Source organism: Molossus molossus, unplaced genomic scaffold, assembly GCF_014108415.1.
Source record: "Molossus molossus isolate mMolMol1 unplaced genomic scaffold, mMolMol1.p scaffold_m16_p_4, whole genome shotgun sequence".
NCBI lineage: Eukaryota > Metazoa > Chordata > Mammalia > Chiroptera > Molossidae > Molossus > Molossus molossus.
The window spans coordinates 2787318-2805886 of NW_023425377.1; the positions used below are offsets into that span (position 1 = coordinate 2787318).

The following is an 18569-nucleotide window of genomic DNA, read 5'->3' on the forward strand; positions in this document are numbered from 1 at the left end:
CAGGTGACCCTGGATGAAGGCGCCTTCCCTAGCCACCCACCCCTCCCCCCTCCCGGGAGGATTGTTTTCTCCACAGTGCTTATCACTGTCCATCACACCACATACACACTAGTTCCTTCTTCATTGTATTTCCGTGTTTATTGTCCCTCTCCACCCACTGGAACAGGAGTCGGCAAGCTTTGCCTTGAAAGGGCCAGGTAATAAATACTTGAGGCCTTGCAGGCCTGTTCCACCTGCTGCAGAGAAAGCAGCCACAGACAATGCTTCAATGACTGGGCTGTGTTCCAATAAAACTTTATTTACAAAAATGGGAGGCGGGTCAGCTTTGGCCCCAGTTTGCAAACATCTGCGTCACACTATGGGTTTCCTCCATCCTCGGTGCCCCATACAATGCACACAGTAGGTGCTCAGTTAATACTTATGATGGGGGATGGGCAAGGTCAGGACCAGCTGAGCTGAGGAAGGAGGAAGGGGGCCCTACCTGCCAGCCAGCATGGGGCTCCCTAAAGGCTTCAAGGGTTCCACAGGAATTACAGTCAATAATATTGTAATAACTATGTACGGTGTCAGATAGGTATTAGATTTATTGCATAAACGTCCAGTCACTGTTGTACACCTGAAAGTAATATAATATTGTATGTATGTCAACTGTAAATTTAAATTTATTATTATTATTATTTTTTTTTTTTATCCTCACCTGAGGACATTTTTCCATTTTTTGTTCAGATAGAGCGGGAGGGAGAGAGAGAGAAACATCGATGTGAAGGGACACATCGAGTGGCTGCCACCGGCACGACCAACCAGGGCCGGGGACAAACTGCAACCGAGGTACCAGCGGGAACCGAACCCGGGTCTCTCTGTACCCCAGGCCGATGCTCCAACCGCTGAGCCAAACCGGCCAGGGCTATTATTATTATTTTTTAAAGGCTTCAAATTCGGCTGGTGTGGCTCAGTGGTTGAGCGTCGACCCATGCTTCAGGAGGTCGCCGGTTCCACTCCCAGTCAGGGCACATGCCCAGGTTGTGGCCCCATCCCCAGTGGGGGCCGTGCAGGAGGGAGCCAATCAATGTTCTCTTTCATCAATGTTTCTATCTTTCTCTCCCTCTCCCTTCTTCTCTCTCTAAAATCAATAAAGAAAAAATTATTTAATAAATAAATAAAAAGGCTTCAAAGCTTTTGCTTCACTATCCCCCCACCCCAACTCTGGGAGGGTATATTCTTGTCCCTTTTACAGATAAGAAAACTGAGGCTGATTCCAAAATCTACACTTTTTCACTCAGCCACGCCAACGCAGACACTAGACCCTATTTTCATATTTTCACTCCCAAAGACCACCCCCCGCCACCAAACACAGAACACATATATTCCCCCTTTCTCTTTAAAAACATTCGGGCCTCACAAGCCAGGAAGAACATCTGCTAAGATATCTATCAGAGCATCTGATCAGCAAGATCAAATCAGGGCTATCACTCGGAAAAGAGCTCACTCCAGCCCAGAGCACGTGACTTGGGCGTTTCTATGACAGCAGCTGAAAACAGCCAGAGGACCCTCTGGATGAAATGACCTTGAGACTCCTGATGATCCAGTTCCATTTGGAGATTTCTGTACTAGCTGAGCCAGAGAATGGGTTAAAGCTCTTGTCCTACGAGGAATTTTATCATTCGGTCCAACTCCCAACCACGACATGTTACAAACACAAAAAAGGTTACAAACAAAAAAAGAACTATGGTAAATAGCTGAATTCAGTAAAAAGTTAACTGCTGTTAGTGTTACAAGGAACTCTCAAAACGGATGATGTCATTTTCAGCCATCAAATCAGTGTTCCGTTTGGTTGTGGAAGGGCGGGTGGGAGGCAGGGAGGGTGAGGGCAGAGCCAACCCACCCCAGCTTTTTGGAAAACAAAAGAGCAGAGCTTATCAAGGCCCAGGAAGGCACAGACCCACCTTGGGGGGGAAGTCACCAGACCTGTGGGCAAAGATGACTTACAAGGATGGTCAGGACAAAGTCATCCACAGACTCAATGCGATACCAATCAAACCCCAGAGGGACAGGCACTGTGAGATTCCTCTTATATGAGGACCTAGAGGAGTCAAGTTCTTGGAGACAGAAAGTGGAAGTGGGGAGGCCAGGGGCTAGGGGATGTGGAGGGGGAGTTGTTGTTTCATGGGGACAGGGTTTCGAGGTGGGACAAGGGAACCGTGAGGATGGATGGCGGTGGTGACTACACAAAGTGCGAGTGTACCAAATAAATGCCACTGAACTGTGCACCTAAAACTGGTTAAAATAGTCAACTTCAGCCCAGCCCGGTTTGGCTCAGTGGTTAGAGCGTCGGCCTACGGTCCTGAGAGACCCGGGTTCGGTTCCCGCTAAGGGCACGTACCTCGGTTGCAGTTTGTCCCCAGCCCTGGTTGGGTCGTGCGGGTGGCAACCACTCGATGTGTCCCTTTCACGTCGATGTTTCTCTCTCTCTCTCTCTCTCCCTCACACTCTATCTGAACAAAAAATGGAAAAAATGTCCTCGGGTGAGGATAAAAAAAAAAAAAACAGTCAACTTCATGTTACATGTATTTTACCAGTTAAAAAAGAAGTTAGGGAGAAGCAAAGGATCAAGAACAGCTAAGGCAGCCTTGAAGATGAAGAACAGGGTGTGAGGACTTACGCTCTCAAAGACCACAATGGGTGCACCTACAGTAAAGCCACGGGGCAAGGGCACAGCAACGAACAGACTAGGGGCCGACCTCCAGAAACAGGCCCGCAGGGGCACAAGGTGCAGAAAGGGCGGTTCTATAATCGATGCTACTGGCCAGCTTGGATCTCCTTATGGGAAAAGCCATGACTTGACCACCCCCTGCACACCACACACACAAGTCAGCTGCAGGTGGACTGCAGACCTACGCGTGAAAGGCAACAGGAGAAATCTCCTGCAAGGAACACTGGGAAACACCTGAGGGCAGGCAGGCAAAGGTCTCTGAAAGACCACCCAAGTAGCACCAACCAGGAAGATCAGACCGACATACTGGATTCCTGCTGAAATGGACTTCTATTCGTCATGCACCACCATTAGGAGAAAGAACAGGTGACCCACCACCTGGAGAAAGACCCGTGTAGAACGTCACCAGGATGTCCCCTGTGCAGCTTGTATTCAGAATAAAGAATTCCTTCAAGGCAATGAGAAAAAGACAGACCACTCAAAAAAAGAAAAGAGAAAGGTCACTCAAAGTAAAAATGGCAAAAAGACTTGACGAGAGGGTCACAAATAAAAATGCCCAATGGGCCCTGGCCGGTTTGGCTCAGCGGTTAGGGCGTCGGCACACAGACCAATGAGTCTCAGGTTCGATTCTGGTCAGAGGCATGTACCTTGGTTGCAATTCGTCTTCGGCCCTGGTTGGGGTTGTGCAGGAGGCAACAAGTCGATATGAATCTATCGCATGGATGTTTCTCTCTGTCTCTCTCTCTCTCTCCTTCCCTCCCACTCTCTGATGATAAATAGAAAAGTATCCTCGGGTGAGGAATTAAAAAAAAAAAAAGGCGCCCTGGCCGGTTTGGCTCAGCGGTTAGAGCGTCAGCCTGCGGTCCACAGAGACCCGGGTTCGGTTCCCGCTAAGGGCACGTACCTTGGCTGCAGTTTGTCCCCGGCCCTGGTTGGGTCGTGTGGGTGGCGGCCACTCGATGTGTCCCTTTCACATTGATGTTTCTCTCTCTTCCTCTCTCTCCTTCCCGCTCTGAGTAAAAAATGGAAAAATGTCCTCAGGTGAGGATGAAAAAAAAAAAGGCTAGTAAACCCATGACAAGGTACTCAGCCTCCTAAACAATGAAGGAAATATAAATTAAAACTACTACACATCCGCCCGGCCGGTGTGGCTAAGTGGTTGAGCGTGGACCCTGCACCAGGAGGCTGCCGGTTCGACACCCGGTCAGGGCACATGCCCAGGTTGTGGGCCCGATCCCCAGTTGGGGGCGTGCAGGAGGCAGCCAATCGATGTTTCTATCTCTCTCTCCCTCTCCCTTCCTCTCCCTAAAAATAAATAAAGAAAAAGAAATTAAAATAAAAAAAAACACTACTACACATACACCAGAAGGGTTAAAATCTCACAAAGGAAAGGACCATATTAAGACACAGCCAGAGGGAGCGTGAGTTGGCACAGCTACTCTCAAAGTTTTGCAGAGCCTGCCGCCCTTCAGACCCAGCCTCGCCCTCACAGGTGTGTGCAAGCCCGACTGCCAGAGCTTCCCACCGACAATGGCCAACATGGGAAAACCACCCAAATGTCCATCAGCAGCTGGGTAAACAAACTGGGACATGATCCTGCAATGGAACACCTTTAGCGCGGAGAATTCCAACACACAGAACACATCACGATCAACCTCAGGACCTCACAAAAGAACACACTGCGTGCACCCACCAGTGTGACTGCACACACAGGTGGGGACAGGGGCCCCGGTGCGCAGGGAGGGCGAAGTGAAGAACGGGGCGTCTAGGATTCTTTTTAAACCTGACTGATGGTTACACTGGTGGGTTCAGTTTGTGAAAAAAATAACTGAACTGTACATATACAATCTGTGCTCATTTCTCTGTATATCTTAAACCCCAATAAAAAATATCCTTTTCCCAGGGCCAGTGTGGCTCAGTGGTTGAGCGTTGACCTGTGCACCAAGAGGTCACGGGTTTGATTCCCAGTCAGGGCACATGCCCAGGTTGTGGGCCCGATCCCCCTTGGGGGGGCGTGCAGGAGGTGGCCAGTCGATATTCTCTCTCATCAATGTTTCTATCTCTCCCTCTCCTTTCCTCTCTCTCTAAAAATCAATAAAAAAAATTTTTAATAAAAATAAAAATCAATAAATTTTTTTTTTTTTATCCTCACCCGAGGACATTTTTCCATTTTTTGTACAGATAGAGTGGGAGGGAGAGAGAGTGAGAAACATCGACGTGAAGGGACACATCGAGTGGCTGCCACCTGCACGACCAACCAGAGCCAGGGACAAACTGCAACCGAAGTACGTGCCCTTAGCGGGAACCGAACCCGGGTCTCTCCGGACCGCAGGCCGACGCTCTAACCGCTGAGCCAAACTGGCCAGGGCAATAAAAAAATTTTTTTAATATTCTTTAAAAAGAGATCGATGGCCCTGACCAGTTTGGCTCAGCGGTTGAGCGTCGGCCTGTGGACCAGAGAGTCCTAGGTTCGGTTCCCGCTAGGGGCACATACCACCAAAATAAATAATAAATAAATAAAAAGGAAAAAAAATAAAAATAAAAAGAGATATCGATGGTGGGGGAGGGTGATCTAAAGGCAAGCACAGTATGCGTTGCATTTATGGTAATTTTCATGGAAGTCTCACATTGACAAAATTTGCAAAAACCAAACTAGTAAATAAATGCCGAGAGAGGAAAAAGAAAAGAGAAAAAACAACTCCTTTCAATACCCCACCTCTCCCTGGCCCCTGGCTTTTTTTCAGGCCATGCTCCTAGATCCTTCACTTCCCCACTGTGTGACCTTGGGAAAATAACACAACCTTTCTGTGCCCTCCTTCCCTCTAAAGTGAAATGAAGGCCGCAAGCGAGCGAAGACTGGGGCCACACTGTGGCAATCCCTTCTCCGGGAGGAAAGTACAGCTGGGGCCGTGGGTGGGGGCGCCCTGGGGACTTACCCTGCACAATCTTGGTGCTGTGGCCTGGCCAAGGACCTGCGGCTGCTGCCACCCTCCCCACGCTCCCATCGATACAGCAGAGGTGCCTGAGTGGCTAGAAGTGCAGAGGTTCCTCTAAACCAAGCAGATGCCCAGGAGCCTCGGGGCCACCAGGCCAGATCACCCCGCCAGGCCCCACCGTCAGGAGGGGAGGGGTCTAGCCAGGTCTGGGGGCTGGCCCCAGCTGCAGGGCTTTGTCCCTCCAGCTCCCTCACTCAGCCAGTGCTGTCCCCTCCAGCTGGGAGCCCGCCCTGACCCCCACCCCAAGGGGGTCAGATCCCAGCAGGCATCTTTTAGCATCCTACAGCCCCCAGCTCCTCCCCACCAGAGGTCGCAAGCGGCAGCCGCAGCCAGCTGGGGAAGAGCAATCTGGGTTTAACTCTAGCCCCTCCCCGTGCTGGAATTTGGGCTGGTTGTGGGATGGGACCTTGCCTTGCCCCACCCAGATGTCCAGCCCACAAAGTGGGTGCTCAAATCTAAATAAAGGGAACCCCAAGGCTGCCCAGGTAGGTCAAGGCCTTGAGCACCCCCCCCCCAGAGAAATGTAAATGCATCCGCCCAGCCTCCCTCCAGGGCTCCAGACGTCTGATTCTAAAGCAATTACAGAGGATTTCCCCTCAGATTCTCCTTCCCCTAACGGAGATCTGGGCCTAAAGGAAAAGGTTGTGATGGAGGGCAGGCCTTCTAGGAACTTCTGCTCCCTGCAAAGCCCCGAGGCCTCTGCGCGGGGAAGACAGAAACACAGCCGGTGGGGAGGAGAGGGGCTGACCCAGAAGAGGTGGCTCAGGGCTCTATCTATCAGGACAGATCCTTTCCCAAACGCCAGAACCTTACAAAAATGACAGTGAAAGGGTGTAAAAGGAAGAGAAAACAGAATGAGAGAGAAACGGAAAAGGAGACAACTCCACATTTAAGAGGCGGGGACAGTGGAGTAACAAGAGGTGCGTAACTGGGCAGGGTGGGGAGTAGGGACACTGAACCCTAAGCTTGGAGGGGGATCATCAGCAAACAAGCAATCCCGAGACCCCTGACTGCTTAAGGCCAGGGCACAGAGCAAGCAGAAGACGAATGGAGAGCCCCTCACACGCCTTGTTAGGAAAACAGTTGACTCAATGAACCCGCTGAGGGTCTTGGGAAGGATTCTTAGGGCTGGGGTGGGACCAACAGAACATGGGATCTAAGTGCACATCTTTATCTTTTCACTCAGCTCTCAGAAGAGCAGCAACCAGGTTGAAAGTGCTCAGGACACAAAGTCAGAAAGGAAAGACCTGCCGACACATTCAGGGGTTACACGTAGCCAATACGTCCCGCCCCTGGATCTGGGTCCTGTCGGCTTGACTGGCCTTTGTGAAATGTGCAGAGGCAGCACAGAAATCTCCAAACACCCTCCGAGTCTCCGGCATGAAAGACAAAGGGGGGGGAAGATCCAGAGAAAGAGAAACAATGCACGAGAGAAAAAAACTCCAAGAGAAAAATGCAATTAATATCCCCCAAGTGGCCCTGGCCTGTTTGGCTCAGCTGTTAGAGCGTGAGCCTGAGAACCAAAGTCTCGGGTTCGATTTCTGTCAGGGGCATGGCTGCTGGTTGGGGTCGCTCAGGAAGCAACCAATTGGTGTGTCTCTCTCACATGGATGTTTCTCTCTCTCTCTCTCCCTCCCTCCCCCACTCTGTCTAAAAATCAGTGGGAAAATATCCTCAAACCTCCAAGTGATGAGAAAGAATGCATCTGTGGTCCAGCCAGTGTGTCTCAGTGGTTGAGTGTCAACCCATGCACCAAGAGGCTGCCGGTTCAATTCCCGGTCAGGGCACATGCCCAGGCTGTGGGCCCGATCCCCAGTTGGGGGCGTGCAGGAGGCGGCCAATCGATGTTCTCGCTCATCGATGTTTCTCTCTCCCTCTCACTTTCTGTCTCTCTAAAATCAATTAAAAAATAAAAAAAGAATGCATCTGTGAAACAAGAACAGGATGCTACTGAAAAAGAAAAAAAAGCATCCAGACTATAAAAAACGGCTCCTAGAAATTACAAATATGACACCTAACTAAAAATTAACCTGAAGACTTAGAAGAAAACACAGTTGAGAACATCTCCTAGAAAGCAGAAAAGAGCAAAAAGAGGTGAAAATAAGAAAAGCTGATGATCAGTTCAGGAGAGCCAACATCTAATAGTACTAGAGAGAACAGCAAAAATGCTGGGAAGGAAATTATAAAATACTCATTAAATTAATAGTGATTCAAAAACATTTCAGACTGAAGGTTTTATTTCCAGATTGATTTGGCCGAAGCAGCAGCCACACAGAAAATACAAAAGGACCCAGAGAGCGCCACGTCAACATGAAATTTCGTAATGCCAGTGATAAAAGAACAGTAATAACATCGACGAGGCTTACTTTTCACCAAGCAATGTTCTAGGCGTTTATGTACATAAACTCATTTAGTCCTCACACAAACCATAAAAGGTAAGGCTTATTATTATTCACTTTACAAGAAAAAACGGAAGCACAGAAGGTTAGGTAACATGTCCAAGGCCACACAGCTATTCATATATTTGTATATCTGGATATGAATTTCAGAGCCCGCATACGTGGTTCCAAAAGATTTTAAGCATTTGGAAAAGGTTAAAAAAAGTTCACATACGAAGATCAAGGACCAAAATGGCATCAACACATCTCAAAAATTACACTGAAATTGCCCTGGCCAATTTGGCTCAGCGGTTGGAGCGCTGGCCCACAGACCAATGAGGTGCAGGTTCAATTCCGGTCAAGGGCACGCACCTCAGTTGTGGTTCCTCCCCGGCCCTGGTCAGGGTCGTGAAGGAGGCAGCCAGTCAGTGTCTCTCTCTCACATCGCTGTTTCTCTCTCTCTCCCTCTCTCCCCCTCCCTCCTACTCTATCTGAGGATAAATGAAAAATTGTCCTAGGGTGAGGATTAAAAAAAAAAAAGTTACACCAGAATTTAGAAGGTGAGGTTACAATTCTTTCAAAACACGGAGGCAAAATTATTTCCTAAATGCCAGTCAAGTGTGACAATAGAATAAAGGCATTTCAGGTATACGAAGTAGACCTTGAAAGGTTTTGCCTGTTATATACTCTTTCATAGAAAGCTACTGCAGGATGTGCTCCACCAAAACAAAAAAGTAAAGCAGGGGGGAAAAAAAGGCCTGGGAATCGGGAAACAGGAGATCGCAACAGAGAGGCAAAGGGAGTTTGAAGGATGATGGCTCTACCACAGACCCAAATACCAGGCAAACCAGACAAGAGCAGGAAGATGAAAAATTCCAGGAAATAAATTTCCAAGAAAAGAGAGAGGCAGCTCATTCAATAGATTTGACCAAATGAAAAGTGTACCAAGAGACTAGAATAGAGGGATTCTAAGAAACACCAGCAAATAAATAAATAAATAAATAAATAAATAAATAAATAAATAAGAGGGGCAATTAATAACTGCAGGAGCCCTGGCCAGTTTGGCTCAGCGGTTAGAGCGTCAGCCTGCAGTCCAGAGAGATCCGGGTTCGGTTCCCGCTAAGGGCATGTACCTCGGTTGCAGTTTGTCCCCGGCCCTGGTTGGGGTTGTGTGGGTGGCAGCCACTCGATGTGTCCCTTCACGTCGATGTTTCTCTCTCTCTCTCTTCCTCTCTCTCCCTCCCACTCTATCGAACAAAAAATGGAAAAAAAATGTCCTCGGGTGAGGATTAAAAAAATAAAATAAAAATAAAAAATAACTGCAGGAAATAAAATAAATTTTATTATACTGCTCAGCTCAAATGTAGACAATATTCACGAAGTTAAAGCCATAAAAATAAAACCAGTTTAAACTGTATTTCACATGTATTTGGAGGACAGGGGAAGTAAACACGGGGAGAGGTGAACAGTAATAAATATTTACTAAGTGCTTATTATATTTGGTACTATTCTAAATGCTTTACATGTATAAATATTTAATCCTCCCAACAATCTCATGAAATAGGTACTATTATTATGCCCATTTTACAGATGAGAAAACCAAGGTACAAGAGGTAAAGAAACTTGCCCTCAGTCTCCCACTAATGAATGGGAGAGTCATGATTCAGACTCAGTCCATGCAAAATTCTCACCTTCCATAAAAGTCAACAGAAAATCTCAAAAACCACAAAACTAGCAGCAGAAACAGGTTATTCCTTAGAAATATGGATCAAAAGCCGAAAGAGTATTTTGTAAGTGGGAATCAGCCCTGGCCGATGTGGTTCAGATGGTTAGAGCATCCTCATGTGCACCAAACAATCACCAGTCTGATTCCCAACCTGGTCAGGGAACATACCCAGGTTGTAGATCCCAGATCTGGGCTCTGCCTCCATGTTTCTCTCCCTCTCCCTTCCTCTCTCTCGAAAATCAGTAATAATTTTTTTTTTTTTTTCTGGTGTGCCCCTAGTGGGAACCGAACCCGGTACTCTCTGGTCCACAGGCCAACGCTCTCCAACCGCTGAGCCAAACCAGCCAGGGCGGTAATAATTTTTTCTTAAATGGGAGTCAGGAATGGGAGACATGAGGCAGGGAATTGCTGATTTTCTTTAGAACCCTTCTAATGCTACCTGACTTTTTAACCCATGTATGATTTTTCTTCTAAAGTTTACATTCAGCCAAAAGCAGAACTGTGCTCTTTCAGTGGGTGGATGTTGTGGTATGCAAAGTACTTCTCAACAAAGCTTCAAGATGTAAATGAGGAGAAACGTTTAAAAATGCACACACAATAGACACTGCTACAAATGCGCCAGAGCGAACAGAAGTTAAAGAAATTGACACTAGCCCTGGCCAGTTTGGCTCAGCGGTTAGAGCGTCGGCCTGCGGTCCAGAGAGACCCGGGTTCGGTTCCCGCTAAGGGCATGTACCTTGGCTGCCGTTTGTCCCCGGCCCTAGTTGGGTCATGTGGGTGGCGGCCACTCGATGTGTCCCTTTCACATCGATGTTTCTCTCTCTTCCTCTCTCTTCTTCCCGCTCTATCTGAATAAAAAATGGGAAAATGTCCTCGGGTGAGGATGAAAAAAGAAATTGACACTATCGCGTGTGGATGAAGACCAGGGCCACTGGAACCCTGCGGGAGGCACGCACAAGGTGCACCACTGGCAGACTCATGACACAAATCTGTGAGCGAGCAAGTCCGCTCTCGGGTACTAGACATCTATCCAGGGAAATGCAGACATGTGTGCACCCAAAGGCCATGTTCACAGTGCTTTTCATAGCAAACACTGGAAACAACCTAACTGTCCGCCCACAGCAGGGTGGACAAACTGTGCTGTACTCATGAGGTCGAACACCAACAGCAACGAGACCTGCCACGCGCCACTATATGGATGAGTCTCACGAACATTACGCTGAGTGAAAGCGGCAGGAATAAAGGGGCGTGCGGTAGGGTTCCACTCACAGGAAGCTCACAAACAGGCAAAGCTACCTGAGGTAACAGAAGGAAGATGATGGGGGGGGGGGGGGACAGTGACGAGGAGAGAGTGTTGGGAAGCCCTCTGGATGCTGGAAATGTCCTCATCCTGAGCTGGCTGGTGGTTACACGGGTGGGTTCTTTTTGTAAAAATTCAGTGAACCAAACACTAAAGATTGAAGCACTTTACAGTATAGCTGCTATGCCATAAAAAGGAGGAAAATAGAATAAAAATGACAAATTGAGGTTGGGACCCTGGAGTCTAAGGGGCCCGTGGACCATCCAATTCTAGAGGCCCTGAGCCAGATCTGGACGAAAGCGAGGCACCCATGAGTCAGGAGTTAATGATCATTATAATGACAGCAACCACTTTTGCCATCACTCCTGCAGAGGGTTGTAACTGTGCTAGGCACCTGCACTTGCTCTTTTACTTTTTTAATCCTCACCTGAGGATATTTGTTTTTTCCCATTTATCTTCAGATAGAGTGGGAGGGAGAGAGAGACAAGGAGAGAGAGAAGCCTCAATGTAAGAGAGACACATCGATTGGCTTCCTCCCGCACCACTCCAACCCGGCTGGGGACGAACTGCAACCGAAGCATGTGCCCTTGGCCAGAATGAACCTGGGACTCTTTGATCCACAGGCCGACGTTCTAACCACTGAGCCAAACAGGCCAGGGCCGCACTTGCTCTTTTATTTTTTGCATCCTCACCTGAGAATATTTTTCTATTTATTTTCAGACAGAGTGGGAGGGAGGGAAAGGCAGAGAGAACATCGATGTGAGTCAGACACATTGACTGGTTGCCTCCCGCACAACCCGACCAGGGCTGGGATGAACTGCAACCCAGGTTCATGCCCTTGGCCGGAATTGAACCCGTGACTCATGGGTCCTCAGGCTGATGCTCTGACCACTGAGCCAAACAGGCCAGGGCTGCACTTGCTCTTTTAAACTTCACAACAATCCAATGAATTCAGTCACCACTCATGGACCCATTTTATAGACGAGGAAATCGAAGCTTAGAGAATCATCGCACAGCCAGTAAGTGGAGGAGCCAGCATGCTGACCTCAGCCTGCAGGCCACCCTGCCTCGACTGAAGTGTCTGGACTGATGTATCTGGAGACTGCAGGACGGGAACCTCCGCCGACTCCCAGAAGCCCAGACTCTGCACAACCGGCAGGGTGCGTATTGTGCGAGGCGGGTTTCCTGTTGCGGGCTGAGGGCCCGGCTTTCGGGAACTCCTGCAGGAATAGCCCGTGCGGGCAGTGGGTGTAGTCGTGGCCGGCAAAGGTGGCAAGGAGCTTCGCTGGTTCCTACCTCGTGGCTTTGACTCCCTCCAAAGTCAGAGGCCAGGCCTCTATGGATAGCTGGTATGCTAAGGACCCTAGCCCTGTGGGTCAAGACTGACCGCTGGCCAGGACTCCCAGCAGCCCCTGGGGAGCCCCAAGACCTGACCTGACAATAGCTCCCCCTGGGCTCTCAGAAGTTGGACTGGGAAGTAAAGGACAGAGTGTCACAGTGATGGGGCTGGGGTCCAGGAGGAAGACAGGACCGCACGTGACCAGCTGGGCGTTAAATCAGATCAGACAGCTGGCAGGTCCATGCCAGAAGCCAAGAGCATCCCAAGCCAGCCACATCCAAATCAAGAACACCCAATCCCTGTCCTCCTCCCCACATCTAGTCCTCCCCATTGCTCCACAAGTTGCACTTTCCAAAAATCCAGGTGTTGTCCCCCTTCTCTGCCCCTCCACATCTCTAAGCACCCCAGCCCCCACAAAGCACCAAACCCTGGCCACCTGCAGCCTCCCTCCCCTGGTGATACCATCTCCTTAAAGCCACCTGGCCACTGACTGATCACCTGCTTCTCTCCCCATCTACCAGACATCCCTAGCCAGCAATCCACACTCATTTTGTTAAATGCTGATTGTGAAATCATTTCAAACTCAGAGAAAAGTTTGAAATAGTACAATGAACTTCCAGATGACCTTCCCCAGGTCTGGCAACTGAACCGCCATCTTACCCTGTGTGTGATTCAATCCGATGTTTCATTGTCTCCCATAGAACACATAAAGTATAGCTACTGTGTTTCTCTCTGTCCCCAACAGAGTTCTTACTCCCTAAGTGTTCTTACTCCCTAAGAGCAAGGACATTCTCTTACATAACCACAGTACAGTTATCAACTTCACAAAACATAATATTGATTTGATCCTATCAGCTAATCTACAGTCCATATTCCAATTTCGTCAATTACCCCAATGATATCCTTTAGAGCAATTTTTTCCCTGACCCAAGATCTAATCGAGGGCCATACGTTGCCTTTTGCTGTCACATTTTTTTAGTCTCTTGTAATCAGGAATAGTTCTTGGCCTTCCTTTGTCTTGCCTGCACTGACATTTTTTAAGAGTCCAGCCCAGTTCTGTAAAATGTCCCTCAATTTGAGTCACTCCCTCCATTTAAAACCCTCCACTGCCTTCTCAGGCCTCACAGCTTGAATTCCAAGACCTCATTAGAGGTCCCACCCTCCTCCCACCTTCCCCATCCCAGCCCCCCCCCCCCCCAGCAATTATCAAGCTCACAGCCCCTCACTACTCCCGCCAAAACAGACCCTCAGTATTCTCTGTCCTTCGCAGCCTGTATCTCTGTTTAAAATTATTTCCTTCCCTGGTTTGTGTTTACTGCCTGGCCCCACACTAGGGACCTGAGCTCCAGTGGAGGCAAAGATGTCTGTCTGTCTGTCTGTCTGTCTGGTCACTGCTGGATTCCCAGGGCCAGAGCAGTGCCTGGCACACAGGAGGCACTTGGAAATCATTTGCAGAGTAAAGGAACAAGCCAGGAGAGAAAGTGCTAAAGAACCGGGAGGCTCAGAGAGGCTCTAACAGATTCCAGAACCTCCCCCAGGCCAGAGGAGGAAGCACCCAGCAAATCTCCCTTATCTTTGGGATCACATCACTCCCCTAGCCAACCCACACTGATTAACCTTTTAAAATCCATCCCAGTAGGCTGCAGGGCTGAATTCCAAGATAGAGCTGATGGACCCTGAAGCAGGCTGCAGCCCCTGCTGACCAGGGCCCAGTCCAAAGTGCAAGGCCTCCCATCCCTGGTTCCCACCCCCATTCACATACCCTCCAGGGGCCCGGCCCAGGGTGTGGGGGCAGGGAGAATCAACATCCAAGTACAAAATTCTGCTAATAGCTCTTTAATTGCAACTAAGCAGGACTGAGTCCCAGCCTCCTAACCCAAGAACAGAGTCAAGCCTACCAGGCGATGGTCACTTGCTCATTCATTTCCCTGAGGGCTGTGAACATTCAGGGCTCACACATATATCAATATTCAAAATTATGGGAAAGGTAATCACCACCTTTTATCCCAAGCCCCATTTATTCTCTATTTCACTTCCTATTCTGCAGAGGAAAGAGCTAAATTCCCTGGTCTAGACCCATGCTGGAGAAGGGCAGCCGCCTCGGGCACAGCAACGCTCGTCAGTACCTACCTGGATGGGGTGCCAGCATCCTGGCAGCCAGGGTCACTGCCTCAGGTTGTGAGCACTGGCTCCCAGGGCAGCTCCCTTGCCTAGTAGGCTCCATGGATCAACCAGGACCCCACCCAGCTGGAGTCCAGAGGTAACAGGGATGGCTTCTCACTCCCTAGCTGTGTGACCCAGGGCAAATGGCTCAGCCTCTCGGGCTTCCCAGTACAAAAATAAACAAAGATGGGGCTGATAACTCTGGCCAGAGCTAAGGAGATGACAGCCAAGAAGGCCAGGGCGTTGAAAGAGAAAATTTAGCACCTGCACCCCATAAAAAGAGGGGGAAGGGAGCTGGGTTGAGGAATTCCTAATCCAGCCCCACCCAAGCAGTGACTAGGGAGCAGCTCCCCTCCTCCTGGGTAATGGGATTAGCACAGGGCTCTGATCTGGGCTTTGGCTTGGGGTCCGAGGTCTCAGTGAGGCCATTCAAGGTCTGGTCAGCAAGGGCCTGCGCCAGCCCGCTACCCTTTCCTCCTAGGTGAGTACGGCCTGGGGGTGGCCTGGGGCCCTGGCAGTGTTTCCCGAGCCCGCCTGCTATTTCCTCCATGACCTCAGCCGCAGAGCACGCAGAAGTACGGCCGATCCTAACGCGGGAGGCGCGGGGGCAGGCTTCTGCGGCCACGTCCCGCTGGACTTCCTCATCCTGCCTGCCTCGCCTCAAGTCCCTTCCCCTCGCCCGCCTCGACCTCCCCATCTACCTAATGGGCGTTGGGCGGGCTCCCTGCTGCGGTTCAGCGGGCATTCGCCCCAAGAGTGGCTTCTTCACTGCTTCCGAGGCGAGCGCCTGGCCTCTGCCCCCCCAGCCAGGTCTGAGACGGGGAGCCCGCAGCGCCCTCTCCCCCTGACTCCCCGAAAGGAAGCGGAGGCCCTGCCAGCCAGAGAGACCCAGAGTCCCGCGGACCCCCTGCTACCACCCCGGGCTGGACTGGGAGGCCTAATGAGCCCTAAAAACACGCACACCGAAATCACCGCGGGCTCTGAAGGGGCACAAAAGAGGACGGCCCGACCGGCCCTTTGTACCCCAGGGCCGCCCCAATCCTTTCTCTAAGGTCTCCGGGCCCTTCCCTCGCCCTCCTCGCGGCCCCTAGGGGCGGAATGCAGCCCCCAACTCTCGGGGGACACTAGCACCCCGAGTCTGCGACCCGGTCCTCGAGCCCTGGCCGGCGGGGATCTGGGCGCTCCCGGCCCCCGCGCCGCCCCTCCCCCGCCCGGCGCCTCACAAAGGCCCTTTGTCCCGCCGAGTCCCGGGACTCCGGTTCCTGAAAAGTTCCGGGAGAAAAACCGAAGAGATAGGCGAAAACCGTGAGCACGGCAGGGCGGGCAGGGTCAGTGGGGCAGGGCCAAGGCGGCCCAGCGGCCAGATGCGTCCCCTCCAACACCCCAAAGGCCGAGGGAAGCATCAGAGGCTCCTCGAGAAATCACAACCCCCTAGACGACACTCTGGAGTGGGAAAGGTGGATTTTCCCAAAGTCGAAGCCCAAGGGACGCCCGGCACAGAGGCCAAAGGCAGCCCGGGAGGCGGGACCCGGTCTCACGCCGAGGCCAGTGGCAGGTCTGGAGGCCCCGCGACTTCCTTCCCTCCGCGCGCGCCTGCAGCGGCCGCGGCCCGCTGGGCAACCTTCTCTGTCCCCGGCGCCGTGCCCATGAGCCTGGGCGGCCCCTCTCGGGAAATGGCGAAGGCCGCCGGGTCTTCTCGGCCACCTCTTCCCGCAGTGAAACGTCAGGCTCAAGACTTTCCCTCCGCCTCTCGAGCCCGGCCCGGTCCGCTCCCGCACTGCTTTCTTCCCCCAGCTCCTAGGTGGCGGCGGCCCAGTTCGTGTTCCCGCCGCGCTCGCGCCTTCCCGCCGGAGTACAAGGGGTCCCCGGGGCCGGGGTCGCTGCTCTCCTACCAGGGTGTGTGGGTCCTGAAACTGCTGTGCTCCTTTTGGAGGACGAGGGGTCTCCCTAGGGCCGCCGCCCACCCGCCGGAGGCCAAAGTCCCAGGCTGGGGTCTCCGTCCTCCCCGCACCCCCAGGCGCTCAGGGCTAGCTGGAGACCCCGCACCGTGCGAGTGGAGGTGCTAGGAACGGATCCCGGGGGCCACGGGCGCCGGCTAGGGCGTTTGCCAAGAAATAGATTCAAGCTCCGGGAACCGATGTCTCAAAGGGTGTGGGCTGGTTTGCTCTTTTTTCGCCCAGATTTTGAAAACTTCAGCCCAGCCTCAGCCGCAGGGATTCGAGTCGTCCCTGGTGGCTCCATTTTCGGCAGAGGGGTGCGCCTAGGGAGAACCCTGCGCGCCGGAGGCGGCAGCAGAGCCGCGCACCCCTCTCCGCCTCCGGCGCCTCGGGACTGGCCTCTGCCCGGATCCCAGGGTCTCCCCGCCTCGGAAACTGAGAATGCCCGCACCCACATGGACCCGCCGCGGCAGGGGGAGGCACCGCACCCCCGTCACGAACGATGGAGAACAGAACAAATACTGTATCCCGGGCCTCCCTCCCCAGGATCCCGGGGCGCAAGCTGGGACGAGCACAGCGCAGAGCACTTACCCGGGTGAGGGTGGAGGTTGAGGCCGGCCATGTACTTCCCGGGCGGCAGCGGGCCCGGCAAGCCCGAGGCGGGCAGGCGTCCTGCGGTGGCCGCGCCCACGCGGTGGCTGTCCATCGCCAGGCCGGACAGCAGCGGCGGCGGGGGGCCGTGCACGGACCGCGGGGGCCCGAAGTCTCGGCCATCCATCCTCCGCGGGAGTGCCGCAGCCAGCCCCCCACCCGGCCCGCGGGCCTCGCTCAGTGGGACCTAAAAGTTCGGCCTCCGCGTAGTCCCAGAGTCCTCCGGCGGCGGGGGCTCCGCGGTGTGCATGGCGGCGGCGGCCAGCGGGGCTTGCGCTCGGCGGCGGGCCCGCGGCCCCGGGCGCACAAGGGGCCGGCGGTAGAGCCCCTCCCGGAGGCCAGGCGGAGCTGCGCGAGGAGGCGCACTCGGCGTCTTTGCGGGGAGAGGAGACGGGCCGCGGAAGGAACAGAAGGGAGAAAAGAAAAATGGGGAAGGAAAAAACAAAAACAAGTTTCAGAAAGTCGTTTTGCCGTTCGGGGTCGGGGGCTGCCGATGTGGTGGCCAGAGATAAAATCGGGAATAGCCCCTTTTCCATAAAAAGTAAAAATCCATGCTCCTTCCTCTGGCGGCTTCAGGCTCCCGGGGCCCCGACTCAGCAAGTGGCGGGTGGCGCGCTGCGCACCAGCCCGACTGCCTTGGCAGTTCACCGATCCTCCAAACTGGGAAGGCCCCTCCGAGGCGCCCGGACCGCGCAAATACAAACCTCCCAAGTGTGTTTGATTCCTGGGCGTCACATGCTCCAGGCTTTCAAACCGTGAAATCTTTCCAAGAGCAGTTCGAAATGTCTAACACTGTTACTATCTGATCCGGAAAGTTTAATATTTAACCTTTGGGGGCCCTCGCCTTCCTTTTCAGAGTTTGGTTTCCCTGAGCTCGTCCCTAAGCGCCGAACTCGTGAATTTTTCGGGAGAGAGGGTGCAAAGCGGGTTTATTATTTTTAGAGAGACTCGCCGCCCCCCTCGAGCCACTGTGAGTTGCAGAGTCTAAGTCCGAGGACCCGAGACGTGGCATTCTCGCCCGAGGACTGAAAAGAATCCTTCCAAACAAGCTTTGGTTTCATTTTCCAACGCCCTGGCCTGGGAGTCCTGGGGCCCGAGGACGTGGCCTGAGGCGGGGGGATATAGGGGGTGTCAGAGGGGACGGAAGGGGCTCACGACTACCTTAGTTTCCCCCAACCCCAAAAATAATCTACAAAGAAACCTTCACACCGAGGGGCGCCTCCCCCAGCATTGGGCAAATCCCCCTATAGTTCCAGTTTAAAGCTGTTTGTTTAAAAGATTTGCCAGTTGCTGATTCCCGTGGGGGCAGTAGGGGGGTCTTGGAGCCAATCCTGCCCTCGCTCTGTCCGCAGCAGCTCGGATTCCTGAT

General features: G+C 52.3%; 1 protein-coding gene across 1 annotated transcript in view; it reads right to left on the reverse strand.

Annotated features, from left to right (window-relative positions):
* The window catches only part of TNRC18 (trinucleotide repeat containing 18), a 78573-nt gene extending 61141 nt beyond the window's left edge, over positions 1 to 17432 (reverse strand). Inside the window, exon 1 of the mRNA XM_036281875.1 lies at positions 17141 to 17432. Coding sequence (XP_036137768.1) covers positions 17141 to 17327 — 187 coding nt within the window. The 5' untranslated portion in view covers positions 17328 to 17432. The remainder of the gene's footprint in view (positions 1 to 17140) is intronic.
* Positions 17433 to 18569: the final 1137 nt, after the last annotated feature.